Raw genomic sequence first — 19,920 nt, 5'->3', positions numbered from 1 at the left:
GAAGGCACAGTTTGAGGTGGTGGTCAGCTGTACTGCAGGAGCTCCATCTTCCTTGAGATGCCTCAGTGCAGTTGGCAAGCGACGATGTGTTTAAGGAAGAAGATGCTTCAAAGGATGCTATGCTCCATGGTCACCCCTCCATCCATCATTAATCCATATAGAAGAAACTCATGTTTTGGTGGTCTGATGTTACTCCCAGACAGAACTAGGAGAATCGTGATAATAAGGTGTAATTAATAAAGAACACAACGATGGAAATATAATTAATGTAAATCAAGTAAGATTGAAGAAAAATGGGTCTTTTTTCCCTTGTTATAGTAGAAGCAGGTATCTGGGTAAATGTGATGCATATGTAAGGGTTATGTGCTAGAACAACATGACCCTACAAATGGGAAAGTGATAAATAGACCACAGATGTTCTTTGGTGCTCAGAAAGCACTTGGCAAGGAAAATCCTCTAAGATTGGAGGCATGTTAAATCACAGAATCACAGAATTGTAGGGGTTGGAAGGGACCTCCAGAGATCATCGAGTCCAACCCCCCTGCCAAAGCAGGTTCCCTACACCAGGTCGCACAGGTAGGCATCCAGGCAGGCATCCAGGCAGGTCTGCTGCTGTTCAGCACTTTCATTTGGTATGGAGCAAGCATATATGTAAACCTTACTGAATTCACAGGTGATGTGCATGTTACCAAGGTAAGTAGTACTGAGAGTAGGAGAGCTGTATAGAGCTGTATAGACAGTTTACTGAGTTGTCTCCTTTAAAAGAAATGTGTTTTTTGTTTGTTATGTATTTCTTAATGTTATGTTCTCCAGGGTTGTAGCAGCAGGACAGGCACAGAGTGCACAGCATCCCGGTGAGGAGTGCTGCCCTGCCAAGAGCTTACTGTGGTCTGGGGAGATGCAAACAGCAGCAGTCAAAATGAGAGCACCAGCTGAATTTTACCTCTTTTCTTTTTTTTTCGGTGTGTGATCAAATGCAGGCTCCAGTTCTGTGCGCTTGTTCTCTGAAGGGTGTTTAAAAGCTGGGAAGGTCATTAAAATGATTCAAGGGCAGGAGGGAAAAAATGCCAGCGCATGAGAAACATAAAGACCTCGGTCTGTTTAACTTGTCAAAAAAGATTGAGAGATGACTTGATTATGCTGCAGAAGAGCCTTTCTAGTGAGAACACAAGGCAGCCCTTGTGGTGGGGAAGGGCATTAAAAAGCTGATGGCTGAGAGCTGGAGCCGGGCAAACTTCAGTCACATCTTTAAATATCAAGCAGTAAAATAAGCTGTGCAGGCGAGCAGCAGATACTGCGTCTCTCTATCTTCCAGTCTGGAGTGGATGCCTCTATAGAAGATATTCTTTAGATAAACATAAATTGTTTGGCTGAGCAGAACATGAAATAGTGAAATGGAAGCACCTGCCAGCACAGCCAGCTTGGCAAAGGGTCTGCTGGTCCCTTCTGGCTCTTAGCATCCCCGCCATGCTGGGTGCTGTCAGCCTGGTGATTTGGGCAGAGCATTTCTCCTTCCCAAGGTCATTCTGTACCTGGATCTGCTTCATGCTGCATGCTGCCCTGTGTACTTGCCCTGCTGCAGAACCCTCGGTGTTCACTGCTTAATTGGAAAAGGTGCAGGGAATAAATCTAGAGGCGCTGCAGAAAATCACAGTACCACTCTTGTAACAATTAAGGCAAATGGTTTTGCCAGGCAGCACTCCGGGGTTTTGTCATCTACCTGTGTGATCTGCAAAGCACAGGGCTTCAGCTGAGAGAGGAGGCTCAGCTCTGCCTCTCTGCACTGGCCAGGGCAGGTGACCATTGCCTCTGAAATGTTTTCAGCCTGCAGACAAGCAGTGCACATAACAGTTTTAATTCTGCAACGACTCTTTTTCCCATTATGTTATTTCTGATCCTGCTCTCCTGACTGAGGGAAGTAAAATAACATATTGCTGTTGTGTTCTGACCATAGGCAGAGTTTGACTGAAGGGTTTAAGCAGGTTAGGAGCCTGTGCCCTATTTCTGGTGCTCATTGCACACCCTTAGCCTGTTTCAGTATTGGTTTGGGCTGAGGTGGTTTGGAGCTTCGTTTTTTGGCACATCAGCCAAAAAGTTCAGCTCCTTCTGTTTGAGAGACGTTGCTGCCAAGAAGACTGAAGGAGAACAAGGCTGGGGAAACTTTCTGCAGAGTGACTGGAGGTAGTTAGTTAGCTGCAGCAGTTGATGGATGGTGGAAGGCTCTTGTCTCTATGATAGCAGCTCATCCTTTGCATTGACTCATTCCTGGCTTCTTTTCCAGAGTTTCTCCATTATCGTTATCTTTTTTAATTTTTTTATTCTTTTAAATATCTATGTGGCATAGCTGTGAACGTGATTGGGAATACTGACAAGTGCCCACCTGTAGGGAGCCACAAAGGGCAAGTGAGAGCAGCTCAGAATTACCTTTTTCCCTCCTCTTATTCCCCTGCCCTATGCTGAGCAGGGTGGCTGATGGCAGTGCCCCAGCCCCCAGCTTTGAGTCAGCACGGGTGATGGAAAGCAGCAAGCATACCTTGACTTGCCATCATGCCATGCTGTGTCCCAGGCCACTGTCTTGGTGTCAGATGTGGATGCATGGTCTTCTAAGCGTTGTGCCTAATTAGTTTGGAGAAATAATCTAGAGATCTTTTTTAAGCAGATTTTTTTTTAAGCAGTGTTCTATAGCTGGGCAAGTGAACATTTTTCCATTGTTTAACTTCAACATATGTATCAGTTGTTTTGGATCTGCTTGCCTAGCAAAGCTCTCACATCTGCTAACCTAGCAGGTGCAGAAAGATGTGTGCAGAGAGCACCTGTGTAGGGGTGGGCTGGGAAGTGACAGACATGGGTGACAGAAAGGCTGTTTGTGGAGGTCGGTGTGAGGAATGACAGGGAGCATCAGGTCAGGCTGTGGGGTGCTCTCTGAAGGGAACCTAGAAACTCCACTGGGGGACCAAAGCAAACTGTACAGGCTTGTAGAAGAAGCATCAAAGGGAGCATTTCTGCAGCAGCTGGGGAAGTATGCGAGGCTGCTTAGGCTTTGCTTTTGCTGATGCCTGTATTAATGTTCTTGCCTGAAGGTTTGGAGTTTGAAAGCTCTTTAAAAAATATCTGTTTTACGTTTGTGTGACTTCCTGATTTATACAATACGCTTCATGCATTGCTGTAGGCAGACAAACAATACAAACTGTAGTTAATGTTAACAGAAAACATATATATTCTGTTCTGTCAGCCCACAGGGACATGCATACCCATGCAGCACCATATGTGGGGATGGCAGCTGGTACAGAGCCCTGGGGCCAATGTGCTCACCCAGCTGGAAACCTCGGGGTACTGGAAGAAAAGAGACTTTATGGCTGAGTTTATGTAAAAAGAAAAAAATTCTCTTTGCATTTCATTGCAGGTAAAATTGGAGAAGTAGGATTAGAAGTATTTTGATATCTTACTTATTTTTATGAAAATGCCTGTTAGACTGAGACCCAAAGAAAAATGCTATTAGGTTAAGCAGCTTGCTGCACAAGCAAGTGTTCTGCATCTTTTAGAGAAGTTCTTACAGATATCCTTGTGTCTCTCTAAAGTAGCAGAGAATGACTTATTCTTTTAAATATTTGGGGATCTTGAGTTCTTCGGTCTGAGTAGCTTCATCATTTCTTTAGCAAGGGGTGCCGGGAAGCTGGTGGGTTTCTGAGAGCACTGTGACTTAGCAGTGTTGCATTCCCTCCTCAGTGCCGTCAGCCTGGTAGCAAGAAGTAAGATAAGAGAAACTGTGTTGGTGGGTTGGAGGTTTGTTGTGTGAATCCTGGTTAGCAGATGGGCACTTTTGAATGGACTTGGATATTCTGCTTTGTTCGGAAGACTCGGAGCTGATGTGGTGCAGATGAGTCCTGTATGTGGGATGAGGGTTGGAGCTTTCTAGTGCCAGCAAAAGCAATTAATAGTAATGATATTCATTACATGTTCATTATATAACGTGGTTTGTTCTGTGAAACAGACTGCTAGAGAAGAAGGATGAAAATAGCAGCTTTTAATTTCAGAGGGCTGAGCCTCTGAAGGCTGCACCCAGGAGGGAAGAGAAGCTCCTTAATTCCCTGCGCTCTGACCCAGGCAATGTGCAGTGGGAATGGTGCTCTCTGGGGTTTCCCTGCTGATGCCATCCCAAGTGCTGACACTGGGGAGTGTTTTGGCTGCGCCCCTCTATTCCCCTGTTGTCCATCTGGGATGGCTCCTGCCTTCAGTACCCCTGCTGCTGCCTGGCCTTCTCCTTTCCTGCTGACATGGAGCAGTGGCTCTCTGCTGCTCCTCACAGGTAGTTGCTGTGGGGTTTAGGAGATGTTTGGAGCTTGGTCACACAGCACACCTCGGTCTGCCTGTGGGTGTTATTGCTTGTCCTCATGAGTTGAGTAGATCTGTGCATAGAGCCACCTTGCGTGCCTGTGTGCACCTGGACTCAATGCATAATTAATTGGTACAAATACTTGAGGTAGGTAGGGTGTTATGTATATTTTGAGTATCTGCTGGGCACTGGCTTGCTGGATGTCGGGCTTTGTTCCAGAGATGGCTGGGAGCAGTTGACGAGGCTGAGTAACAGAGCACAGCGTGAGAGCAAAGTGCTGCCAGGCTGATCTTCTGCAAGGCCTCCTCTGCTTCTCCTTCGCTCTGTTACAGCAAAGGGCTCTGAGCACAATGGCTAACTGCCCCTTCTCTTCTTTTGTTTCCAGATGGGGATGGTCGGAGACTCAAAGGAGCCATCCAAAGGAGCACAGAAACAGGGCTGGCTGTGGAAATGCCCAGCCGGACCGTGCGCCAGGCCAGCCACGAGTCCATTGAGGACAGCATGAACAGCTATGGATCAGAGGGAAAGTAAGTCACTGAAAGTGGGCTGGATGATTGCGCTGCTCTTGTACCTGTTAGGTTTTTTTAGGTGTGTGTGTGTGACTCGTTTATGCTGCAGTTGCACTGCCCATCCAATTAGAGCAGAGCACATTGCTCCCTCTTCCTGCATAGCTGGCACATACTCCAGCTGTTTATATACTTTTTAAAGTGTCCTCATTATTCTGAGCTGAAGCTGATACCCATTACTTTTAACAGCTCTGCCTTTAGAAGAATAATTCAGGGTGAATAGCTGAGGCTCATTACTGGTAAATAGATTATAAGCCAGTAGTCTTCAACATTGCTTGGTAGCTCTCTGTCTCCCCTATTGCAGAATACATTTTTGATTTGGGAAACAAAAGTGTGCTGAGGTGATGAAAATGATGCAAGTGACAAAACAGTGACTCTGATATTAAAGTTTAAGAACTGTATTTACAAGTTCTTGTTGAAGAACTTTTCTTTTGGATTTGAGTAGTGTCCTAAAAAGTGTGTTTTAGAACCAGGTTTTAACCACAAGAAGTTACGACTCACTTTGTTGCATTTGTAACTGAATGCAAAGCATCAGGGTCCAGAACTTCAGGAACTGCCTTGTCTTTAGTTCCATTTTCTGTATTTCCATTATTTGAAGCCATATATGGAAATTATCATCATTTGATTATGATGGCCATTCATGGGAATCTTGGAAGTGGGGAAAAAAATACCATAAAACAAACCAGTATTAAAAAAGGGTAGGCAATATATATCACATAGTTCCATGTTTCTGGGTATGAGACCAAAATGTTTATATACCTAAAATGTGTTCTGGTTAAGTCTGGTGCCATGCATGGCTTCACTCTGTACACGCTCTTGAGTTCTGTGTGATATTCCATGTACACTGTACTGCTAGAATACCAGGATAGACCAAAGGCTCCCTCAAATAATTAATGCAGTTCCGGTGTTAAATAAGTAACAGGCTGTAAATTAAGAGATACTTTCTTTAGCTTTGGAAGTAGGCTAATCCTGGAAAGGCATCACAGGTCTGTGCTGAAGGTTGGAAATAGTAATGAGGCACAGGCTGCGATAGCAATCTTGTCGCTCTGAAGCCATGATGTACTTTATCTCTTCAGTGAGCTGTTGTCTCGGGGGATATATTCCATCTACACCACCACAGTCCTGTGGCTTGGAGTTCTGCTTCTGCTCTGAGATTCAGAGGATTAGTGATTAAGTTCGGTCCCTTGGCACTGTGAGGCAAGAATCTGCTTTCGTGCAGAGTGAAATATTTTTCCCTTTATATTTACATTGCTTGTCCTTCAGGGAAGGGTATTCTTTGCTGTATCCTGTCCTTGCATTTGCTGGCTTTTTTGGCTGGTCGTTCCTGGAGAGAAGATATTTCTGCCAAGACAGTGCTGCACCCATACAAACACCCTGAAGGCAAGCAGCACGTAGCTATCAGTGTGGCAGAGAAATCCTGCATTGCAATCCAAATGTCTTTATTAGAACATGTCTGACATTTGGTATTCAAGCCTCAAATTCTGCTGGAGCATCCTCACCAGCCCCTGCGCTGGGGTGGGCTGCTTCCTGCTCTGCTTCTCTGATGTGTGTGATAAGGGATTCCTGGATGCTTTGTTCAGGTGGGATAATTGATCTTGGAGAGCCCATGGGAACTGTGGCTATCAGTCTGAGCCATGGCTGATAACAAAGGGCTGTGAGTACAAAGAGCTGAGAGCACCCTATTCTCTTGGAACGTGGTGGGAGGGGATTTCCTTTGCCTTTTTTTTTTTTCCTGTGGCAAAGAAAGGAAGTGTTTGGGGAATAGCTTCAAGGGGCAAAAATGTATTCTGCTGAATCAGACTTCTCTTGGCTTCTCCTGTTTGCTGTAGATGCCTTCCCAGGGAAGTACAATGAAGATTCATATGACTGTTAGCTGTGGCAAGTTTATTTTTTTTTCACTGCTGGTTTTTGACTTATGCAGATAGTCCTAGGCCAGGGAGCTTTTGCTGGTGACTGTTAGAAACCTGATCTTCAGCAGCACGAGGTTACCTTGGTTCTTCCTACCCATTTACCTCTTTGGTATGCACACAGAGGGAAGAAGATGGATTCAAACACTGTTTTCCGGAAGAGCTTGTTTCCAGAGTTCATTGTTTTCCTGATCCTCTGCATTTTAAGGACTAAATGACAACTCCCGGAGGTGATCCACTGAAGTGATAAACATTTCAGTAAAACTTTGCTACCTGCTCTCTGTCAACCAAGACAAGACTGAGTTCTGTCATGTTCACTTGGGCTGGCTGCAGCTAGCTCCAGCTGCTCTGTTGCAGAGCAGAGAATCACAGTCAAAGATATACTGCATGATTTTGAGCAGCAGTGCTTGCAGTGTGGTTGTCATAATTTTGTAATGCATGAAATCTGGATCATTGTATGGAAAGACCTTGTATAGGGATATACTTCTCAGATATGGTAGGCCCTCCTTCAGGAAAATACTCATCTCAGGGTGTGATCCAAAGGCTGAAGTATGTGGAAGGTTAGCTGATCTGCAGGATGGAGCTGGAATGTGAGCTCATACAGCACACGAGAGAGAGCTGATGATGTCAGTGCACTGCTCCACTGATTTTTTGGGTTTTTTTTGCAGTTAAGAAAAAAATTTCCCCAAGCACATTACTCAGCTTTTATCCTGCACAGTACTTGTGCACTAGCATAGGAAATTAATAAAACTCAATGTGAGACCTTATAGAGGGGGAAGGTGATATTTATTTCAGAGAAACCAATTTTCAGTCATTAAGGCTTCTAGATTTCTCCCCCTGGCTCAATGTGCAGGCGCCAAGCCTCATGTATTGGTGTGCTCTGCCAGCCTGGGTTGCGTGCTGCAGGGACCAGGAACACCATCTGTCTCGTCCTTACTGTGGCTTCTGAGTTGTTCTTTCCAACAGACTGTTTCTTGGATGGCTTTCTTACACTTTCTAGGACTTGCATCTTATTGTGGCATGATCTTTCAGCTCGGAGTCTTACTTTCTTCATCCTCCACAGATCTCACATAGGTATCTCCATTCACAATTCATCCAAACCATCCCTTGTACTGGGTACAGATTTCTGCAGCAGTGTTTTCAAAGTACATATTTAGCAAATTGCATGAGAGAGCAGCTCCCCATGTAACATGTGCCTACCAGGCAGTCCCGTGGCAGCACCGATATCACCACAGGGAAAGAATTCAGCAGAGAAGAGTAACTCTCAAATATACCTTTGGGATTCAGCAGCTCTGTCCAAGTTCTTGCACAACCTACATCTTGTTTTGGCTGAGTTTTGTTGCAGCTGCACAAGACATCCAGAAAGCAACAAGCTGCACAAGACATTCAGATTCTGGACTTGTGTAGAACTTATTCCTGCCAACCACTTTTCTTTCTGAAAATGGAGCAGAAAGACAAAAATGGGCCTGGAACAAAAGGCTGCTAGCTGCTGTGGTCCCTAATACATGCTACTTGTCAGGTTTTTTTGTTCTTGCTGGCTGCTGCAGAGATGATTAACTTACAGAGAGCTGAGGTGACATTTACCTTAGAAAGGCCCAGCAGGTGAAGAGAGCAAAAGCGTTGAGGTCTGTTCTTGTAATTGTTGAGATGAGCTTGCCTGTCCAGCAAGGAAGCTTCTTGTTAGCCGCATCATTGCCCTTTTTCCCATCACAAGATTACCTTACCTGCTTCTCCTGCAGCTGCTGTGGTGTTGGGCTCAAGGCAGCCTGTGCTGGGCATCCTGTGCCTCTCGCTTGTGTTCTGGCTCTTGCTGTGCCTGTAAGCCACAGCTTGCTCTGGTTTTCCCATGAGTGCCTGTGAGGGAGCAGTCCCAATGACAACTAGTTTCTGAGCTGCCTGCCTTTGTCTGCTTTACTATGAAACAGGAACCAGAAGGAAGCTGGAGACTGCACTGATGTGCCTTGTCGCTACCTATCCCCTTCAGATTTGCTGTCCTTCACCCAGAGATCAGCACTGGTACCATTGTTACTCCAAAAGCAGAGGAATGCTTGATCCCTAAAAGCACCATCTGAATTATTCATGTTGTAGCTATTCACTGACATCCTGTTTCTTGGTGTTCATAGCCAAGGGACTTCTAGTCTCTTTTATGACAAATTACCTTTAGGGCTCTTCTTTTATCTGAGTCTTTTAAAAGAAATGTGTTGTTAATACATTTCAGGCTGTAGGATACCAAGACTCCGAGGTCTTAAGCTGGAAATCAGGGAAGGCAAGGAGAGTTGTTTCTGTAGCATCCCAGTGAGTGAGCCTGTTCAACAGCAGCAGATCCTGGTGCTGTTCAGCTTGACCAGCATGGCTCAGAGTGGCTGTGCCCCTATTGTCACAGGGCTGAATGCATGGAATCCCACCTGCAGTGACCAGAGGACAGGCGGCAGTGGGTGTCTTTTATTGAGCACGGCTGAGACAAGCTGTGGAACTGCAGCTTGCCTGGCGAGGTGGGGAAGGAGTGGGGGAGGCCTTGGTACACTGTTCCCTGCCTCATTTTTCTAGCACAGTTTAAGTGGCAGAATTCATGCAGCAGACGGAAGCGCACACAAATGGAGTACAGCGTGTTACTGCACATAAGACAGTACGTCACAGTGCTAAAAATGTTACAGCGAGTGGAGTGGCTGGGAGAGAGCAGAGCTTGTTGGGAGGCAGAGACGGAGCTGTCAGGCTGAGCAGAGCTGTGTGGTTGGTGCTGCGAGCTCCACGTCAGGTACTGCGGGGAGAGGTGCTCTCACAAGCCTTTCACAGCCAAAGCAAAGGCTCCTGCAGCACTCACATCAATTTTGACAGCATATGGGGCTGTGTGCCCGGGCTTGTGGCACTCAGGTGTGCATTGCATTAATAATTCCTGATGTGTACTGGACGTGTTGTAAAGGCAGGGGCAGGGGATGCTGAATTAACCAGTTCTGCCTTCTTCCTTGTCTGGCAAACAGCAATGTGGCTTTTGTGTGTGATAGATGCAATTTAGGAGAGCTTAATGTGCAGTGTGGATGATTGTGATTGTTAGACAGAACGTTCCTGCTTCCTAAAATTGGAGTTCTGATGCCTTTTTCTTTCTGTTCAGATAAAATAACTGTTGAACATATTATCATTCTCAGAAGAGTCTGCATCTCAGTTTCCTCTGGATGAAGCGTGTCTTGCTGTCCCAGATTTTTAAAGACACAGCTGAGGGCCATCCTCATGCAGGGGATGTTGGATGTAGTGAATCTGTTCATCCAGCCGTGCAGGTTAAGCCACAGCTGCATATTCAGTTGTGTGGCTGTGTTCAGGCAACATGTTTATTGATCACCACTTTGTGTGCTAAAAAGAGGAAAAATTGTTTTAGAAAATACATAGGAGAGTTATGCTTTCTGAAGCCCAGCAGTGCCCAGGGCCCAGCCAAACTCCATGTCAGTACTCAGCACAGAGGATGGAGTTCTTTAAAAGTAACTTCTATAGGTCTGGGCTGACAGCAGATATAGGCGGTTGTGTGGATAATAGTGTGAATAAATGGTGAAAAGCACAAGACAGAGCGTTGTCTTCTGAAAGGAGCTTCTGGCTTCACAAGTCCCTGCATGGCTGAAGAGCAGCGCAGTGCCAAGGAGTAGTGTACAAGTGAGATGGAAAGAGTTATGAGGATTTGGTCCAAGGGAGAAGGCACGGCATTGTCTCAGAATACTCTTATTCTCTCGCCAGAACTCCCTGGCAGCAGGGCTTTGCACCCATCTGTGAGGTCAGTTCCTTGCTCTGCATTTCTTTGCACAGCTGTAGCAGCTGCTATGCGGCCAGCACAGGTTGGTGCATGTGAGACCAGTCCTGATGGCTTGGAAGTGAGAGTTCACCAAAAAAAAATATAATAATTCTATCAAGAGCTAAGGAAAGGAAATAGGCTGTCTTGTGCTTCACATTGATAACTCAGAAATGACGTTCAGGGCTGATAGGAAGGTGGTTGGGAAGGAAAAAGTGAAGCAAAGCAAAGGGACAAGCTGTCTAGGGAGAGAGGGTTTCAGAGCAGGGTGGGTGAGTGGCTGTCATTAGGATGTACATAAGCTGCTCTGGCCTTAGGGCTGGGTGAGGACCTGCTGACTTGTGGAGGTGCTTCCCTATCCTATTCCATACAAGTTTTTCATGGTCTTGACAAGCAGATTCTGCAGCCGTCTGCAGCAGCACAGTGGTAGTACCTGGCATACAGAATCCCAGAAGCAATTTAAAAATAGATGTAGAAAAGAAGTCATACAAACTGCACGTGGACAAAGAGAGAAATTAATGATACATTTTCCTTAGACATGTCTGTATGCCGTGTGCTCTGCATGCTGACGTGCAACCAACAGTGGTGGGGTGAGCTGCAGTGGAGCCACAGTTGCAGTAGGAAGGAATGAGCACAGGTACTCTGAATTTTCCTTCTGCTCTTTCTTTTGAGGTCAGCGTTGTCCGTGAAGGTGTTCAGATCCTGAATTTCGTGTAACTCATTTTCCATCTGAGTACATGTGAAGAAGAGCAGCGTGCTGTGGAGGATCCGACTGCCTGATGGTTTGTGTGTGTCAGGGAAGGGCAGCCCTGGAATGGCTGCTACCTTAAAAGAGCAGCAGCTGGCAGAGAGCCTTTCAGCCACTCTTACATTACTCTGAAGAGGACAGATTTCACATGCCCTGACCTAACACAGGAGCACGGTCTTCAGAAACCGCTGCACGGATTTCCTAAATAATCAGGATTACGATGTTGCACTTAACAACTAAACGAACAGAAAGGAAAAACCGACATCTGGCCAACCTCAGCCCCAGTCTGAACACACATAAGTGTCTCCCAGCAGAACCGGTGGTGCTTGCAGGGACGTTTCTCAGGCGGGCAGGGCGGTGAGCGATGCGCTGGGCTCGGGGCTCGCACGCTGCAGGCGCAGCCCGTGCCGGCCTTGGCTCCTGGCTCCCTCTCGTGGCTGTCCGAGCGGCTGCAGAGCAGCTCCTGTCGCTCTGTCCCAGCTCGGTCTGCTGCCGGTGCTGCGATGTTTGCGGCACGATTCGTGGCGTGCTCTTAGAATTGGCCATCCATGCATCTGGAGCGGATTTTGCAGCCTGGGCAAAATCAGCCTCGAGCTGCGAGCAGAATTAATGTTATTGCATGTTCTGCCTGTGCTGCTCAGCACTGATGGGCCCGGAGACCCCAGCTTCCGTCACACTCTGAGTGCTGCTGTGGTGCTGCACTCCTTGCTTGGCCCCTTTGCCTGCAGCCAAGGACTTGTGCAAGTCCTCCAGCACACTGCCCTCTGCTTGTCCTTGACACCCAGCAGGTCGCCCTGTCCTGCCCACACCTCCAGGTCAATAACCAGAGTCACATTTACTTAAAACCAATTCCACGGCCAAATCCGTTATCTTTAACTTCATTAAAATAATTCCCAGTCAGCTGTGACAAAGCAGAGCCCATGAATCATGATTAGTGAAAGCAGAGGGCTGGAGGAAATTAATTAATTTCTTGCCTGTTCAAAAGGCTGTGCTGTGCTCGCTGGGCGGAGGCTTTGTGCCCTTTAGACAAAAGGCTGACGGTGTCACCTGTTAATCTTCTTGGTGTGCTGCTGATGGGTCTGGAGCAGCAGCCCTGTCCCCAGGGCCGTGCTGAATATGACAGTTGCTACCTGCAGGTCAGCTGCAGAATGCTGCCTTTTTGTTCCTGCAGCTGTTTTTAGCAGCTCTTTTTATGTCAAGATAAAGTGATCCTGGTGATAATCAGGTTGCAGCATTTTCCACCCCTTCAGGTGGAGTGTTTTTTGGGGGAAGGAAGACTGAGGTGGTGGGGAGGGGGAGTGCTTTTAGTGATGGGACCAGAAGAATCCCATGGTCTGACTTCTGGACAGTGGAACAGAAGAACATGAGGTGTAGCGGCAGGGAGGGCTCAGGGGAGCACCAGGGCTCAAACACCTCAAAGAAGTCCTGAAGATGCCTACAGCTCTTTTCCTCCCTCCAAAAAAGCAGGTGAGTGAATGGAGAAGGTGTTGCACAGACCTCTGACTGCACGAGGCCTGGTCCCCCCACCCACCGTCCCAGCTTTTCACTGGACATTGACAGACAGAACTCACCGGGCTCTTTTGAGCATCCTAAATTTAGCTGATGCAGCTTAATGGTTCCTGCTGGTTTTTCTTCACACGCATGCTACGTTTCTGCAGTTTTGTTTTTCCTCTCTCCTCTCCAGGAAGCAGCAATAGCTTTCTTGGAGGTGACTTATGATTTTTCCAAACAGAAATTGCTTCCATTCCAGGGTTATTGACAATAACCAAATATACATCCTGGAATTGCTTAGAGCCAAGGAACCTGATTTAAAGCTGCTGCTTCAGATGTCTAATAAAGCAGCACTGCAAAAGCTCAATGCAGCATACGAGGCAGTCCCACCACATAATGGTGTGATCCATTAAAGAATTCCCTGCATCTTCCTTTTCCATCCAGATATAACAACATAAGGGAACATTAACTGTCTGATGTATAATTGAGTTTCATGCAGTGCTGTTAAAGCCATTAACTGTGGCTGATAGCCGAAACGCCTGAGTCTTTACCTTGGTCTTTACCTTGGTCTCTGTTTTTAAATGGGCCTTTTCCATCCCTCTAAGGTTAGTCCCTGTGCTGGGACACAGCAGCATCCTCACCCATCCCGGTGCTCTTTTGCTTGAGCTGCAAATGGAAAATGGTGTTTCGATGAGTGCACTTCTCCCTCTGAGTCCCCACAGCAGTCACTGGCCAGGCTTCACTCCACAGCCCTGCCTTGAGGTCAGGGAACTTACAGAGGGAGACCTGTACCTTGCACTTCTGCAGATCTGGGCTTCTCTCAGTCCTGTACTTGTGCTCCATTCTCCTCATCCCAGGCATCTTGTTAATGAGATGAGCATCTGTTAGGAGCATGACAGTGAGCGTTTTCCTGAGTGCAGTGCATTCTCTTGCCAGCTTGTTATTTACGTGCTTGCTCAGGTCATGTATTCCCTGGGGTAGGAGTAAGACCTAAGGCTTGTCCATTTATCTTCCATGAATTGCAGAGGATAAAGAAAACATTTACCTTCTGGCTGATAGTCCATTCATCTCTGTCTGAATCTTATGTCTTTCCCTGTCAGATCTCCTTTTTCCTGAATTATTCCGGGTTCTCTCTAAGCACAACTTTTCACCCTTTCTTGACCCTCTATGTACAGTTCAGAATGCCTGGGCCAGCAGCTTGTGGAGCCTCACTGGGCTCCATCCTGTATGGGCAAATCATAGGCTTGTAGCCTCCTGGCTGCAGGCTGCTCTGTGCTCCCCATCGCATTTCCCTGTGAATGCAGATGCAGCAGTGCTGGGGGTGGGTGTCTGTGTGCAGTGCTCACCAGGTCCGGCAGCTTTGGGCTGTGCCCTGTGCCTAGGAAAATTCTGGCTGTTAGCACGAGGCCATGAGCCACCCCATGAAGCTGTCAGCGTGTCCCACTGCTGCCATGTCCCTCCTGTCACACGTGCAGCATGATGCTGAGGTCTGTGCGTGACTTCCTCCTTCATCACATGAATAAATAAATATTCCCAGCAGGGTTGAGCCTGGATCTGCGCATAGCTAATGAGAACTGAAATCTCAACCTGAAATTACCACTCTTCTGGATGAATGGGGTTTAAAATAATGCTTTGAATGTCTTTTAAATGGAAGTGGTTCGCAGCAGGGGAATGAATGGATCTTTGTGGCTGTGTGCAGCCTGCAGTGCCCAGCCTGCCCCAAAGGCTGGGCTGCGCCTGAATTCCATTGCTGGGGTAGGTTGGAAGGAACACATGGCTCTCCTCTCTTTTCCTTTCTGAGAAATGAATTCCAGGAAGCGGTGAGCTGGATCGGCATGTGGGCAGTTGCCCCCTCTGAGGCCACTTGGCAGAGTGCAGGGCTGCAGTTTGCATCACTTCCACATACAGCAGCTTCCTGGGACGCAGTGTGTGAGTGTGGCACGATGGTGTGGGTATCCCTGGCACAAACTGATGGGCAGCTGTGTGATGGCTTGGCAGATGCCAGCAGGACAGGTGTGGGTGTTTAATGAGGGCTTCTGGCCTTCTCCTTGCCATTAGCACCAAGTGGGGCAGCAGGTTTTCCAACAGCCCGTAATACAGCTGCGTAAATCAGCGTGCCGCAGGGTCTGACCCTTTTGCATTGCCTCATCTGTGTACTGAAGTCATGCCTCAGAATGATGCCTGATGAATAGAGCTGAGGGCTGTGTCCTCTAACAGCTTCTGCTTTGCTGCTGTTGCTGAAGTAGAGGTACTGCTGGCATTTGAGGTTGCTGTGCTTTTAGCCTTGAACCAGGATTTGGGTCCTCATGACTGCTTCAAAGATGATCAGGGAAGCAGGTGGGAAAACCATGCAGTGAGTGTGATGGGTGATTCTGGTGCTGAGTGGTAAGGAGTGAGGTCCTCTTGTCGAGGATTGTGCACTGTTCTGCCTGTGAGAACTCAACAGGGAATTCACTCCCAAGGGATTGATGTCAGCAGCCTTGAGCTCACATCTGAACACAGCTCTAGATGTGTTAATTAATTCCCAAAAATGAAGGTTGGGAAAGGATGGCTACCAAGAGAGTTCCTCTGAACTACGCCAAGAAGCTGCTTAGATAACAGTGCTACCTGGAAGAGGTGACAATCTGCACGTGAGTCTGAGATGGCAGCGATTTTCCCTTGTAGACAAACATGTATTCAACAACTGTTGACTGCATCCAGTACTGTTTGTGTTTTTTTTAATACAAGGAAAGAGATTTTAAATGCATCCCGCCTAACTAAACTGCCTTTGAAATCACTGAGCTTTGCAAGAGAAAAGGCTTTTGTAAATGTTATTCATGCCAAAGATGTCTTAAATCAGGCTCTTTAGTTACACCAAGTTGCTTTAAAACGCAAATTAACCACTTGCCAAAACCACTTTCTTTTGCAGCTTAAATTTCAGTGGAGTCCATCTGGCATCTGCTGGGCAGTTCAGTGACTTCCTGGGCAGCATGGGTCCCGCACAGTTTGTTGGGCGTCAGACCTTGGCCACCACCTCGATGGGTAAGGAACACCAAGATCTTAGATGGCTTAAATTTAGTGTTGAACAGACCACTCCTACGAGCCACCTAATAATGTGTCCAGCATCTGCTGTTCCACCACTCCTCCACTCCATTTTTGTGTGAAATCGAGTAAGCTTGGCTGCAAGGTTATGCTGATGGCTGCTAATATGGCATCAGCAGGGGAGCGCCGGCTTCATACTTTCCTCTGTCAGATCCGAAAGTCACAGACTAAGTCAAATGCAGCGAAAAATCTGAAAACACATCCTATGCATTTTTCTAGCCCAGATACAGAGCCCAGTGCTCTGTAGAGATGTTCTTATGGCACACTACAGCTGCATTTTCTGAAGCAGCCTGCAGCTCTAATATTGCGGTCTGGCAGAAATTGGAGGTTAGCTGCTGCCAAAGAGTGTGAGACTGAGTCACCAAAGCTGTGCTAGGAGGCTGTTGGGAGGGAATTAGAGACTGTTTTTGAAAATGTGGGTTTGAGTCACTGCAGAGCTACTCCAGAGTAACACAGGAGGAGATCAGGCACTTAGGGCCTACAATTTGACACAGCTCATAGCAGGGGTTGTTTTTTTAACATTTTATCAGCCCACAGATAGATTGCTTTGAAAGTGTTCTGTCTGTTTTGACATTTTGGTTTAGGGGATGTGGAAATTGGCTTGCAAGAGCGAAATGGGCAGCTAGAAGTGGATATCATTCAGGCTCGAGGACTCACACCAAAACCCGGCTCCAAAACACTGCCAGGTAGTGTGCTTTGACCTCCTCAAATACTTCACTGAGCCCCAGCTTCCTGCAGTGCTTGCAGAAAGGGGTACTGTTGATTCTTCTGTGAGAATGAGCAGTCTGTTTGTCATATTGAAAATAAGGGTGGTTGAGTAAATTGTGTGCACTGCTGCAAATGCCTTCTTCAGAAATAGGAGACACAGCACTCTGCCTTTTCAAAATTGAGCATTGAGGTTTGTTCATATTTGTAACTGTATTTGTTTTTTTCCAGCTGCTTACATCAAAGCTTACCTGTTAGAGAATGGCGTGTGCATTGCGAAAAAGAAGACAAAAGTGGCTCGCAAATCATTAGACCCTTTGTACAATCAGGTGTTACTGTTTCCTGAGAGCCCCCAGGGCAAAGTATTACAGGTAAGAGACTGAGTCTCAGGTCTGCCCATCTCCCTGTTTCATCTGTTCTGGAAGATACTGTGTCTGGCAAAGAATCTAGATAAGTAACACAGAGGAGGAGAAGCCGATGCTTTCATTGAACTGGATGCACTCGATCTGAACATAACAAATGAAAAGGAAAAGCATTGTTTTATACTCAAACTTTATTATTTGATACCATGCCAGGTAACGTGGACGCTTACCAGGAGAAGGTTTTAGTTTTGTTTCCAGTCAGGAAACGAGTAATGTCTATAGATAGTAAACAGCCTTGCAGCAGAGGTTTTTTTCTGTGTTTATTCAGAGCACTCTGCTTTGGCCTTCACCCAGTCACATACCCTGCCTGTTTCTACCTTTTTCTTATACTGCCATACATCTCCTGCCATATGCTCATTTCCAGTTCTGTACCTGTGTTTCCAGGGCAGAGAGTGAATTCTACTGTTAATCCATACTTAAGTCATTTCCGTGCCATAAATCCTAGCTAAAATTCACTGGAATTACTGATGTAATTAATCTATGAGTTTCTTTTGCTTACCTCCACTCACATATGAATTGCCAGCTGATTTACAGGATCCTTTTTAGTGAACTCTTCTCCATTTATCTTGGTTGGAAGCAGTTTTCCCTATTGAAGCTATAGTGAACTTTTCTGACTGACGTATGGGTTCTGGCTTGGTCTGGATTTCCTTACCTGCAGCCGTGCTGTTGAGTGGATCTTCACCTTGACTTCTCTGTGGACCACAGCATGGTCTTTGTGCCATGCTGCCACAAAGAAGATGGAAGCAAGGCTGAGGTACCTTATAATTAGCTCATGAAAGATCTTGAAGGTGTTAAGAACTATGGATTTTATCCCCAGCAGGGTTGGAAAGCTCAATATGAAATGTAATATTTGTCTCCATTTCAGAGACGTGAGCAGCATTTTTCAGGTAGGGTCTCCCAAAGAGTGCCCAGGGTGAGTTGGCAGAGCACAGCTGTCTCTGGAAAAGGTCTCATGGGTTCCAGTACTGCCTGTCCTGGGGCACCACTTCATCATCCAGCACTCGGCCATGCCTGAGGGTTCTCATGAGTCTTTGCCTTGACCTTACTTTACAAACAGGCCTTGGTCATAGAACAGTGAGAAATGCTACCACGCTGCTTTGCCACTTAATGAGAAATAGTGCTGCCTTCCCATGGGCTGTGGTACAGCAGAAACCGAGTAACAAGCAGCTGTGCTAAATGTCAGTATGTGGTCCTCTGTGAACCTCTCACCTGCTCCCCTAGCTGTGTCTTTGCCCTGGCAGCATTCCTGGTGCAGAAGGCAGGCCTGCTACAAGGGGGTTGGAGCTGTGTCTGCCTCATTGCAGTTCTTCTGTTCCATGCCCTGCTCCATTTGTGTCATTCAGTTTGTCTTCAGGACCAGTTTCAGTATCTCACCGCAGCTTGCAGTGTCTCACTGGAACTTAAACAGAATAAAATTAGGAGCTTGGTTCAGCTGCTGTGCCACCAGACCAACTTTCTGCAGTATCTTGCTCCATCCCATGCTGACCTAGAGTGATAATTTTTGGCTTTTCATTGACATTCATTGTCTCTCCTGCCTCGTTTTGCTTAAAAATGTAATGTTCTGGTTATTCAGTGCCTAGGGGAAAGAATGATTAGCCAGAGATCAGCAGTCACCATCATAACCCATCATACTCATCCTCTCCTCTTCAGAACTCGGACTTGCTATGGACTCAGGCGTCACCTTTGTCTTGAGCCACATAGGGCCATTTGGTCACGTGCAGATCTCCAGCATGTCTAAGCCCATGACCCTCACTGCATCTGTTGTTCCACCCACCGGTCTCCATCGTGTCGTAAGTGTGATTCAGCTTTCCCTGCTCAACTGCCAGCTCTTTCATTATACCTTCCTCTGCGTCTCCAAGCTTTTCTTGGCAGTCTGTTGTTTCCCCTGCATGCCACTTCAAGTGTGCCCCTTACATCACCAGTCCCGCTTGCCAGTGCTCAGCTCCTGCCCTTTCTGCAGGTGAGTAACCATGTCTCCTTGCCATCTGCTGTGCACTACAAGGCTGAGTGCAGGAGTTAAGTTGTATACTTTTGCTGTGTTGAGGCCAGTTGTTGTGCCAGGACTGGTTTGTATTGTGGGTGTTGGAGCTGCGGCTCCATGGGTATGTTGTGCATGTGCTTAGCCTACAGAAGTTGTCCTATTGAAGAAGAGTGTTTCATCTACACGTACATTCACTTCTTTTGTACAGGAAAAGAAAAAAAGTCTGTTAATATTCAGATTAGTAAAACTGAGCTAAAAATGCAGGTAAAATGATCATCCAGAACTTCACATCAGCAGCAGCCCAGCGTGTCCCTGTGTACGCCTGCATGGTGTAAACATTTACACCCTTCTTGGATTCTAGTAAAGCCCAGGGAAACTGGATTCATAGGAGGAATACAGAATTGGTCAGACTGCTGCTTCCCAAGCAAGCATGCAAGCTTGTGGATTAACTGTGCTCCCCCTCTTGTTTCTAAGGTGATAGTCTGGGGAAACTACGGCCGCATGGAGCGCAAGCACTTCATGGGAGTCGCAAGGGTCCTCCTGGAAGAACTGGATTTGTCAACTTTAGCAATTGGCTGGTACAAGCTCTTCCCAACCTCCTCAATGGTGGATCCCACTACAGGCCCGCTCCTGCGCCAGTCCTCGCAGCTTTCCCTGGAGAGCACAGTGGGACCCTGCTGTGACAGGTCTTAGTGAGTAAGGAAGGGGGAACTGCTTTTGTTTTTTAAACATGCTGTCAAGGTTTTGTTTGCTGGAACTCTGACCTCAAGCGCAATGCATGTTCAATCAGTTCTTGTGGAGCTGGAAGAGGAGGATAAACCAGTGACCTTAGACAGAAGACAAGGGGGAGGGTGCTGTACCCTCTCTGTCGGAGGAGGTGCCGTGGGGCATGAGTCCTAGTTGTCAAATTAGAC

The 19,920-nt window shown here is 46.9% G+C and overlaps 1 protein-coding gene across 1 annotated transcript in view; it reads left to right on the top strand.

Annotated features, from left to right (window-relative positions):
• The window catches only part of RIMS4 (regulating synaptic membrane exocytosis 4), a gene marked incomplete at both ends in the record, with an annotated part of 43,732 nt that extends 24,033 nt beyond the window's left edge, over positions 1 to 19,699 (top strand). The window contains 5 exons of the mRNA XM_079543431.1: positions 4,719 to 4,860; positions 15,726 to 15,838; positions 16,483 to 16,584; positions 16,835 to 16,974; positions 19,481 to 19,699. Of these exons, the coding sequence (XP_079399557.1) occupies positions 4,719 to 4,860; positions 15,726 to 15,838; positions 16,483 to 16,584; positions 16,835 to 16,974; positions 19,481 to 19,699 (716 nt within the window). The remainder of the gene's footprint in view (positions 1 to 4,718; positions 4,861 to 15,725; positions 15,839 to 16,482; positions 16,585 to 16,834; positions 16,975 to 19,480) is intronic.
• Positions 19,700 to 19,920: the final 221 nt, after the last annotated feature.

The sequence above is a fragment of the Tetrao urogallus genome (genome assembly GCF_951394365.1).
Source record: "Tetrao urogallus genome assembly, chromosome: 16".
Classification (NCBI taxonomy): Eukaryota; Metazoa; Chordata; class Aves; order Galliformes; family Phasianidae; genus Tetrao; species Tetrao urogallus.
Note: the sequence above shows the minus strand (reverse complement) of the source record. Positions and strands in the feature narration are given on the sequence as shown.